The sequence below is a fragment of the Camelus dromedarius genome, chromosome 1, assembly GCF_036321535.1.
Source record: "Camelus dromedarius isolate mCamDro1 chromosome 1, mCamDro1.pat, whole genome shotgun sequence".
Lineage (NCBI taxonomy): Eukaryota > Metazoa > Chordata > Mammalia > Artiodactyla > Camelidae > Camelus > Camelus dromedarius.
Genome location: NC_087436.1, coordinates 76,017,163 through 76,028,662, shown reverse-complemented (window position 1 = coordinate 76,028,662; position 11,500 = coordinate 76,017,163). Strand labels below are relative to the sequence as shown.

Genomic DNA, 11,500 nt, shown 5'->3' with positions numbered 1-11,500 from the left:
TTGGTAAATATTCCATGTACATCAGGTTTCCTCTATTTCCAACTATTTCAAAGGACTGACCTTAGCTGAGAAAATCTCGAAGGTCCCTTCCGACACCAAGTTTTGGGAATACTGAGCATTAGGTAACCGGTGAAGAGTTAACTGTAGTTCTTACTTGTCTTCCAGTTACTCTTTTCCCCTTAATTCTTCAAAATGTAATACATATTGCTTCTAATTAAAAACAGAGGAAGAAAAAGCCACTTGTATTTGCCCGTTCAGTTCTACGCTCTTCTCACAGACGAGGAGACGCGGGCCACCGCAGACGCGCGGCTCTCAAACAGCGGGGTAGCCTCGTCGCGTCCCAAACCCGCCAGTCCTGGAGCACACGCGCATCCTCGAGGCCCCGCCCCCGGCCCCGCCTCCCTCGGCCAGGGCGGGCCGAGGGGGGCGGGGCCCGCCACAGCGTGCTGACGTCAGAGAGGGCCGCGACGCCGCCGGGTCTGCCGGGGCGCTGACGGCGGTGGCCGCTCAGTGCGCAGAGCGGGGCCTGGGCAGCTGCGGGATCGTAGGACCTCGCGCGGCGACCCCGGGCTCCGGGGCGGGGGCTGCGGCGGCGAAGCCCCCACCCCGGGGAGGCGGGGCCTAGGCGAGCTCCCCGGCCGGGGAGCGGCGGCGGCCGAGAAGGATGCATCAGAAGCTGCTGAAGAGCGCGCATTACATCGAGCTGGGCAGCTACCAGTACTGGCCCGTCCTGGTGCCTCGCGGCATCCGGCTCTACACCTACGAGCAGATTCCCGTGTCCCTCAAGGACAACCCGTACATCACCGATGGCTACCGGGCCTACCTGCCTTCCAGGCTGTGTATCAAAAGGTACAGTCTGGCCGCCTCCGCTGGGCGCGCCTTGAGGGGCGCGTCGGCGGCCCCTCCTCCTCATCTACTCCCTTTTTGTCTAGTCTGCCTGCTGCTTTCCCCGCTTTTCTCCGGGCACATCATTTCCTAGCTGCCCCATCCTTTTCATCCTTTTCTGCCACCTCTCCTCCCTTGTTACCTTTCCTTCCCCCCGCCGGGGTACTTGATCCGTGGAATAACGATGATAACCACGATCATAATCACCAACTCTCCCATGGCGCTTTGCTGTTTACAGAGGGATTTTTATATCCTTTATTCCATTTGGTGCTTATTGGGATACATGTTGGAGTAGACCGCTCTGACAGTGGCTGAGCTATGCTTGCCCCTGTGTATACCTAAGCTTTGTTTATTTTTAAGGCGGCCCTATGGAAGTTCATATGTTTGGGCCCAGGTAAATGCCTGTATAATAGGAAACAAGTTCACATGGCCATATATATAGAAACTGCTGACTGATTCATTCATTCAGCGGATACTGTGGAACCCCTGTTAGGTGCCAGGAGCCCTACGAAGTCCTGCAAAGAACAGCAGACATGGCCCTTGTTCTCATGAAGCTACTAAGATCTAGCCCGGATGACACACATTAAAGAGCTAATGACACTATTACATAATAACCATTGTGAAAAACGCTGTGAAGGAAAAGCACCATAGCAAAGAGAGCCTATAACGGGCACCAACCCTCCACTAGAGCACTATAGAAGCGTCTTTAAGAAAGGAATTTCTTCATCTAAACTCTTAAAACTGAGTCCCTTGAAAGCTGGGGATTAAAAAAACAAAACTGAAAAAATTTATAGTTCCTAGACTAGCTTTCTGTTAAAAATCACTGTATGTACTTAATTATAGGACCCCACTTTAAGAGAATTAAGATACAGGTGTTGGTTAGCTCCAGGTGACTGTGGTGACAGATCCCACTGCTGGAATGTGGGCTATTGAATTGCTCAAGCAGCAACCACATGTCTGATTCTTGATCTTGTTTTCAGCATGATCTTTCCCCAGTACCTTTGCCCTCCCTGCCTTGAAAGTGTTTCTCTGACTCATAGTCACAAGGTGACGTCACTGTCCATCCCTACTTGACTTCAATAAATGGCCCACAGTGCTTCACAGTTTGAATCCTAAGTACTATTTTCCTCCCCATTGCCTCCTTTGCATAAGTTACTCATAAGAAATCAGAGCTGGGCCCTGCTGTGGATGTGGAGTTACACAAGAATAGAGCAGATTAGTGAATTGCCTTAAATAGTTTCATACCCACCTGGTCGTGGTCCTCTGCATTCTAATGTTAGGGTCCAAATCTCATGATTGGAGGAGTGAAACATAATGCTTTAGATCTTGGGCTGTTGAGTAAAAAAAGTCTTGGGTATGCAGATCTGCCTCTAACAGCTGAGGGACCTTGAACAAAAGTTAACCTCTCCCAGCCTTAATTTCTCTATTCTTAAAAATGAGGGTAATTACAGTATCTTCTTCAGAAATTACTAAGGACTAAATGAGATTATGTATGAAAAATGCTACACAGAGCCTGGCACATAATAAGCACTCAATAAATGGTGACTTGCTATCACCATGATCATTGAATTTGAAGTTGAACAGATGATAATGATGAAGTTGATTGTTGGTTTTGAAGGTGAACAGAGTGTAGGTCTAAATTCTCATGGAACAGGAGTAGATCCTCTACTGGAGATACTCTTCCAGTTCAGCTTTTGCCCTCTCTTCTTTAAGCTGCCAAGAGGGACGAGGACAGATTTTGAATATAAGGAAATGTTTTTTATGTCACAGCTGTTCTGCCAGTACTCTGTTAGTTGAAAGGAGCATACCAAGATTGTGTCTCTTCGCTCAATTAATCAGGTTATACTGGGTTTCACAAAATGAAAAGGTATTGGCTGTCAAACAGTCCTGTGGTTAAATGTGTTTCCTCATATTCCTGCATCTCCCTGCCCCCAAGATAAATAGTCTTTATAGTTGCTGCTTCTACAGGATAAAGTCTGAAATTCATGATACGAGATCCACTTTATTCTTGATGATCGTTTGATAGTGTGAGACACTGCTGTGTTTATAGCATGGGAAAATGAGAACCATAGTGACGACTGCAAATTCAGTATTCGGGTTATACATTAGTGCTTACTAATGATAATTCTGAATCAGTGATGGTTAAAGACTTTAGTTTATACAAAAGATTAGATTTTGCAAGAGAAATGCAAGAGCATTTTAATCTTTAGTCATGATGTCACCTTTCAATAATCAGTTGTCCGCAGCTGGAGAAACGCTTCACAAAATTAAGGAAGGAGCTGGAAGGGACTTGCGGCCGAATCTAATACACCTCCCTTGTTTTAGAGATGGAGAAATTGAAGCCAGAGGGGTTAAGTGACTTGCTTATGATCCCAGAGCTAATTTGTTGTCCAGGGTGGGAGTGAAGGGACCCGGAGCCTCCTGACTTCTGGTCATTGCGGAACACTCTGCACTGACCTGTGCTGCCAACACTACTTAAACTCAAACCAGTTAGGGCGAATTGAAAGAGGGCAGTTAGTACTGATATGAAAAGTAAACACTTGTTGTTCCTAAAAAGTGTAAACTTACTCCACCTGAAAACCAGTTTGGTTTCAAAACAACCACAGCTAAATTGATACAGCATGCCTGTCTTAAAGGAGATTTCCAGTGAATCAATTTGTATTTATTCTGCTTCTCTCAAGTCCATTTAACTTTGTTATTTGCATGAAATGAGTACTAAAAAGGTGTTTTAAGTTTGTGTCTACCCTTAACACTTAGCAAGTTTTCAGAGACCTATTACTGAAAGTCAGAGTACGCTAGCTAATGCCCAGTTTTAATCTGTACATTCGTTACTGTAGACATTTAGCATCTAATCTGAGCAAGATGCTGTGCTTGGAACAGTGGTGTCATAAAGATAAATGGTACCAGCCATCTGGAGTTAATAAGCTGGAGGATGAGATGGAATTTATACATAAATAACTCTAATCGAGGAAGGAAATGGTAAATATAATAGAGGTGAGCAAGAAAAAACTAAGCTCTCAGGATTGATAGAGGTGTGGAAAGATTAAATGATGTATCAAACTTAAAATGGCAAAAATGGGGTTAAGGGCTTAAAGTTGCAAGTGTTAGATAACCCAGAAAATTGTCCCTAACCTTTTACATGCTGACAACGAGCAAACGAGCAAGCAGATATGAATCTGAGCTGCATTTGTGTTTTGTTTTGTTTTTCCAGTTTGTTTATTTTATCTAATGAGACAGTAAACATCTGGAGTCATTTGCTGGGTTTCTTTCTCTTCTTCACTCTGGGAATATATGACATGACATCTGTGTTACCTTCAGCAAGTGCGTCCAGAGAAGATTTTGTAATTTGTTCTATTTGTCTGTTCTGCTTCCAGGTAAGTCATTCCACAAACACTACTATTGGTACAGAGAACTTTAGTCAGACAAGCTGGGGCAGGTGCCCTTCACACTCACCACTTGCTTTCAAGAGCCACAAAGTAGCATATAGGTTAGCGTATTCACTTTCATAATATTCACTTTTATACAAGCACCAAAAGTATGCTTTTATGAGAGTATATTTGGATGTTATTAGAGTATATTTGTAATCCAGTAAGTTTTAAGGATTGAGAAAACACCCTTTCTTTTTTTAGACCTCTCTACTTTAAGAGTAGTACGTAAAGATAAGAATCTCTGATTGTACTGTTTGCTTACTGAAGTAGAACACTGTTGCCTACTTAAAACCTACCTGGGAAGATTTCTCATCTTATTCCTGTTTATATGTCTGTGACTTTTATGTTTGTTGTTTCCATACCATCTTAATTTTAATGTCTTTTGCTGCTATTCATCTTTTCTGTCACTTTAATGTTAATTTCCTTTCGTCCTTTTACACTTGCCTAGTTTCATGTATTTTCAGTTTCTCCTCCTCTCTGCCTCTTATATTTGTTAGCTCCTCAGCGCTTTCATTTTTCTTCAAGGATTTTTAAAAGTTCCTTTAAAAGTTATGTTTAATAATTTTTCAAACAGGTAATTCTAAAGAAGGAAACAAATGTGGACCAAAATCTGGTTGATTTAAAAAAAATTTTTAAATGCAGAGAGTACCCAGAAAACCCATAAAAGTGAAAAGAAAAGCTGTCATCCCTTTCCTCCAAACAAAAGCCAGCACTCCCTGTAGCAAATCTATAACAAATCTGAGAGAGGAAGGGCTAAGTCAGCTGCACAGTGTTGCTTGTTGCTTTCCTTGTGTGTCAGTTTCAGACCTTTATCATTTGACTCAAAACTTTGGACTTAAATGACCAAGAAACACATTGGAAACATCTCCCTCCCCTTTCTTCTAATTCTGGTTTCTAGAATAATATTTTTAATTTCTTTGAGAGAACAAAAACTATGTATTTTTTTGTGTGTGTTACAATTAGAAAATTATTCTTTAAGTATTTTTTATAGTATGAAGAGTGTACATGGTACTTTAAAAGAGTCTCAGGCTTAAGTTTCTTCCTGATTGGAGCCTCAACATCTCTTAGAATCTATCTGCATTTTTAAAATGGAAATGAATCAATTTCTTCATAGTTAAATCTTTAGATGTATTTTATAGACTGCTCTTAACAGTCATTAATAGAAAAACAGGTTTATACTCTACTGTTAGTTACATGGATATCATCTCCTTTGAGGATCTCACATGCTTTCCTCTGCCCCTAGGCCTGCCCTTCACCACCTCACCACCTAGCCACAGCTGGTGTTAGTTCAGGGAGCACATTAATTTTCATAGTGGTTTAAGAAAGCTGAGAAGATGAAGTGATTAAAACAGATGCCACTGAAGAAACACCCAAAGTGTTAGAGTGACTTGCTGAGGATTGATCAGCAAGACAGTAAAATCTTGTTCTAACTGCTAGTATGCAACCTGCTAAAGACAAATGACCACATTTTCTCTACTGAAAAATACAATTTATGTTGTTTTTATTTTTATATTATATTTATCTCTTGTTCACCCAACTTTCCCAAATTCGTAGAGTCAGCAGGCAGCATGGTAAACCACAAATAGATGTATTTATTTTGATTTACACTTAATTTTTTAAAAGCATAGCATATTTTCTCTTTTCACTTCTATTCTTTTTATATGCTTGGTACTTTTCTACCAACCAGATTAACTTTCTGAATAGTGGGTTGTAATTTCAGGGGCTTTGAACTTTCCCAGAGTTCTTTTCTATCTTAGAGAAGAATAGAATCTGAGAATGCCTTTCCTTGGATTGAGTTTATAAACATTCATTTCAACAATTTTTTTTAATACTTCCTATTTATATCCAGGCACTAAGCTAGGCATCGAGGATACGCTGCTGAACAAAACCAGCCTGTCATAAAGATCAGGTCACCCAGATAGGCCAGCAGAAAGAAGAATGAGGCAGGGCGTTTAAACAGAAAAAAGGGTTTGTTTTAAGGCCCAGAAACAAGGGACAGCTTAGCACTTTCTGGCCTTTAGGTGTTTGTAGTGTGATGCTAGGAAAATGGAGCAAGAGGAGGCTGGAGACATAGGCAGAAGCCAGATCTTGAGGTATTTGGTTACGATGGCAAGGAGCTTGGATATAAGATGTCATACTATAATCATCTGTCTACCTTGATGTAGTAAGGTATTTCACAGAAACAAACTCTCCAGAAAACAGTAACATACTCAATATGCCAGATAATTTTTCAGTCAGTTTTTTAAGCAACTCTAACAACATATCCCTTTTAAAACAGAGCATACTAAGTATAGGTTAACTTTTTTTTTCCAGTTGAATGAAAGATCCTTTAAATTCTATAGTGCTTTACAATTTTCAGAAGTTTCACTCACATGATTTCATATAATCCCATAATAAACCTATTCCTTCTACCCCTGTGTTACCCCTCCCCCATTCCCCCTTCCCACTGATTACTATTTTTCTTTACTAGTTTGTTGTATTTTTTAGATTCCACATATAAGTGATGTCATACAGGATTTCTCTTTCTCTGACTTATTTCACTTAGCATAATGCCCTCCAAGTTCATCCATGTTATTGCATATAGCAAAATTTCATTCTTTTTTTACAGCTGAATAGTACTCCATTGTGTGTGTGTGTGTGTGTGTGTGTGTGTGTGTACGTGTGTGTACGTACACACCATATCTTTATCCACTCATCTGTTGATGGACACTTAGGTTGTCTTCCATACCTTGGCAATTGTACATAATGCTGCTATGAACATTGGAGTGCATGTATCTCTTTGAATTTATATTTTTACTCTTTTTGGGCATATACCCAGGAGTGGAATTGCTGGGTTATATAGTAGTTCTATTTTTAATTTTTTGAGGAAACTCCATACTGTTTTCTATAGTAACTGCACCAATTTACATTCCCACCACCACTGTATGAAGGTTCTCTTTTCTCCACATCCTCGCCAATACTTGTTATTTGTGTTCTTTTTTGATGATAGTCATTCTGACAGGTGTGAGGTGACAGCTCAGTGTGATTTTGATTTTCGTTTCCCTGATGAATGGCAATGTTGAGCATCTTTTCACGTGTCTGTTGGCCATCTGCATTTCCTCTTTGGAAAAGTGTCTGTTCAGTTCTGCTCATTTTTTAATTGATTTGCTCATTTTTTTGATGTTGAGTTATGTGAGCTGTTTATGTATGTTAGATATCAACCCCTTATCGGTCATATCATTTGCAAATATCTTCTCCCATTCAGTAGGTCGTCTTTTCATTTTTTTTTTTATTGTTTTCTTTTGCTGTGCAAAAACTTTGAAGTTTAATTAGGTCACATTTGTTTACTTTTACTTTTGTTTCCTTTGTTTAAGGAGATGGATCCAAAATAATATTGCTGTGATTCATGTCAAAGAGTGTTCTCACTGTGTTTTCCTCTAGGACTTTTATAGTATCCAGTCTTACAATTAGGTCTTTAATCCATTTTGAGTTTATTTTTGTATGTGGTGTTAGAGAATGTTCTAATTTCATTCTTTTGCATGTAACTGCCCAGTTTTCCCAGCACCACTTATTGAAGAGACTGTCTTTTCTCCATTGTGCATTCTTGCCTCCTTTGTCATAGATTAATTGACCATAAGTGCATGAGTTTATTTCTAGACTTTCTGTTCTGTTCCGTTGATCTATGTGTCTGTTTTCTGCCTGTACCATACTATTTTGATTACCATAGCTTTGTAATACAGTCTGAGGTTAAGGAGCATGATTCCTGTTCTTTCTGAAGATTGTTTTGGCTATTTGGAGTCTTTTGTGTTTCCATAGGTTAACTTTTTTAAAGCTCAAATGTTCTTTATGAACACTAAATATTTTACTTTTGATAGCTTAGTTTTTCACTTTCCACTTTTATTTTCCTTTTCACAATGAAATTAGTTTTATTGTTGTTTCTTACTATTACTATACTTATATAGAAATTCAAGCAAAAAAAGTATTTGGAAGAAAGTGAAAGACATTTGAAATTACACTTCCACATTTGACATTTGGATTAGAATCCCTCCAGACGTTTGTGTATGCACAGCTGGCTCACACTTGCCTGCCTACATTCCTATGTACCTCTTTATCTGCTGTGGTCATCTCTGCTTGCTATTTTGTGTCACCCAACATTGTAACAATGAGGTCTTTCCCTGTAATGAGAACATACACCTTGATGTTCTCTGGATTTACTGTGTTTAATCTCAAAGATAATCAGAGAAAACAAATAACCAAGCTTCTTAGAGTTATGTGTAATTGGGTCTGTAAACTCTGATTTGTAGCTTAATAACCAAAGCCACAGACCAATAAGGATTTTAGATAGTGGATGAAGAAATGAGATTGTGGCTAGGAAGCTTGTTTTGAATATTGATATTGAGGCCGTGGGGACTGATTGGGTTTCTTCTAGGCCAAGCTGTAGAATAGCTGGGTGACCATTTACCTGTCCCGTTTTCCCCATTCCCCACTGTCCCTGGTGTAGTGTAGGCTCTAGGCATTGCTTCCAGGGCTACTCCTGTACCCTCTCGCCTTAGCTTTTTGAAAGGTGCACTTAACCTCTTCAGTAGTAGCACACATAGCCCATAACAGTGAAGCTAAAACTCCTTGTTTGAGGACTTGTCATAATCATATCATGAAGAAGTCCACATGACATTCCTTAGTGGTTCTGTTTTTCAATATGCTGCTTTTCCTGGGGGCCCTCCAGCAAACCTGTGCACACCTTTATTTATATCTTTGATGGATGCCAGGTCAACCTCAGTCCAGCTCAGGTGGCACCCCTTCTGTGCAGTGTGAAGCTCTTTTCCTCCCACCACTCCCATCCCTCTAAGTACACATGTGCACCCACAGACCCCGTCCCCTCCCTCCTCTATTTTCTAACTGCGCTCTGCAGTGACTTTTCCTATGGGGCTTCCGACATCACCATTTGTTCACTTGTTTCAGAAAAATCTCTTTGAGAGTAGAGGTTTCATCTTTGTGTCCCCAGCACATGACACACAGCAGGTATTTAATGACTAGAGGGAGTTCAGCCATAGAAACCTTATCAATCTTCAGGGCAGCTGATTGAATCAGATTAGCTTTGCTCTCAGTTTGGCAACATCTAAAGTCAGCATAAGTCATAATTATTTTTCCTTGAATACAACAAAGCCATGTTTAACTTTAACTTAAAAATGAACTCTATACAATGAGTCTCATACAGATGTTAAGTCTTGAATTAAGTGAAAAATGTAAATAGCAGAACAAAATGTATGATTCCATTTGATTAATTTTAAAAAGTATGTATCATATTTTCATGTATGTGTGTAGACTTCTGTATCATAGATGTTTGATATGTTCATTGAAAGTATCTGAAAGGACACATAAAAAATGTTTTCAGTGGGGAATAGATTGACTAGGAGGGACTTTTTTTTTACATCATACATTTCCATGTTCTTTGATTTTTTTTTTAAAGACGTATTACTTCTATAGTAAGTAGTTTTAAAAAGGAAACATTCATGAATCAAAATAATTCTCAGTAGATTTCCTACTACTATGCTATTCATCTAAGTTTTTTGTATTATAAAATAGCTATCATTTTAGACTTTTTTCTTTATGATTTTTATCCTGATTTTACTGTTGAGGAAACTGAGGCTTAGGGAAATGGCATAACTTGCCTGACACAAAGTTAGGATCCAAGGCCAGGTCTGTTTGGCTGAAAAGCCTGGGCTTGACCTAACCACTTCCCTGAACATCATGCATGAGTTACTTTAATTTTTTTTGTTTCACTTTTGTAAGATTTGTTTTATCTTCCATAGGTCTGTATGCTTTGCTCTGTGGGCTATCATCTTTTTTCCTGCCATCGATCAGAAAAAACCTGTCGAAGATGGATGGCATTAGATTATGCAGGAATTTCTATTGGAATACTGGGCTGTTATGTCTCTGGAGTATTTTATGCATTTTATTGTAATAATGTAAGTAACTTAGAACATTTTACATTCTATCTTTCATATAGGTCTTGGGTTTTCTTGCCATGGTTCCTTTGAACTTATGAATAAGCACATAATTAACTTGTATAAGAAGTGGTAGAGTCTTAGGTAGGCATAAACTCATTTTTCAAAAGGGCCCTATGATCTCTAACATCTGTTATGAGTTTTACTCATTTTACTAATTTTCCGTAGAAAAGAAATACATATGTGTATATATAGTTATTTTCTGATATTTAACTTAGTGATATTAAATTAGTAACATTTCCCCCACTAAATCTGTATAGCTACATGGTTCCTCAGGTGTGCATTACATCTTTTCTTTTTATATTTATAGACTTAAAGTTAACACTTGATAAAGTTATGAAGCTGGCTGCTTTTTTCCATTTTTCCCTCTTATCCTTTGCTCCTCTCTCAGTGGTAGAAAAAAAAAAAAAAAAGGAAGGTTTATCCGTGAGGGTGTTGATCCATATTTTTATACAAAAAATACATTTTCCTTTCCTTAGTCTTATATTTGGAGGCAGGCCTAGAGACAGACCAAGTGGCCGGTGAGTGTCTTTAATAAACATTTGTCTGAGTTCTAGATTAACTGTTTTCTGACCCTAAAGTTGCAAAAGTCATTTTTGGCCTTGTGCAAAGCAGCATTTGAATACTGTGATCAGGTTATACAGCAGCTGATCTAAATATGATGGCCAACCAAACTACCTCATCACCCCATGACTCAGCCAAGAAGGCAAACTGACTCTTCCCTTGGGCTCAGTACATCTCCAGGCCTTCTGTTCAGAAAGTCCCCATCAACCCTACCTTTTTCTCCTGCTCTCCTACCATACCCCCTTTTTTTCCCCCTTTTATCCTTTTAGTTCCCGCTCTTTCAGAGCCAAGATTGTGCTGCTCTCCTAGGAGTGGTATACCTTCTAGTCACTTCCAGTAACAGGACTAGAGCCTGTCCTGCCCGAGCCCTCCCTGTGCAGCAGGTGATCCAAGCCATATCCCTAGCCTTCACTTCCCGGGAGGACTGGCTGCAGCACGGGATTCCTCTGACTGTTGGGAGTTCTTATGTAGGATGTTTGTTGCAACACAATAATAGAACTGTCCACACTGTTGGAGCGTAAAACTCACAAAGCAAAAAATCATAAATTTGGTTTGAACATAAGAACATTATTAATTGTAATCACTTATACATGAGCCATTTGCTTTTTAGGCCTGATTACTTTGGAAGATAAGCATATA

General features: G+C 39.6%; 1 protein-coding gene across 5 annotated transcripts in view; it reads left to right on the top strand.

The window, feature by feature from the left end:
* Nucleotides 1–474: 474 nt before the first annotated feature.
* PAQR3 (progestin and adipoQ receptor family member 3) overlaps nt 475–11,500 on the top strand; it is a 27,369-nt gene continuing 16,343 nt past the window's right edge. For 3 of the 5 annotated variants that reach the window (XM_064485687.1, XM_064485673.1, XM_064485681.1), the window contains exons 1-3: nt 475–849; nt 4,097–4,259; nt 10,103–10,258. In XM_064485687.1, coding sequence (XP_064341757.1) covers nt 665–849; nt 4,097–4,259; nt 10,103–10,258 — 504 coding nt within the window. In that variant the 5' untranslated portion in view covers nt 475–664. The remainder of the gene's footprint in view (nt 850–4,096; nt 4,260–10,102; nt 10,259–11,500) is intronic. The other 2 variants (XM_031432581.2, XM_064485698.1) reach the window with 2 other exon arrangements.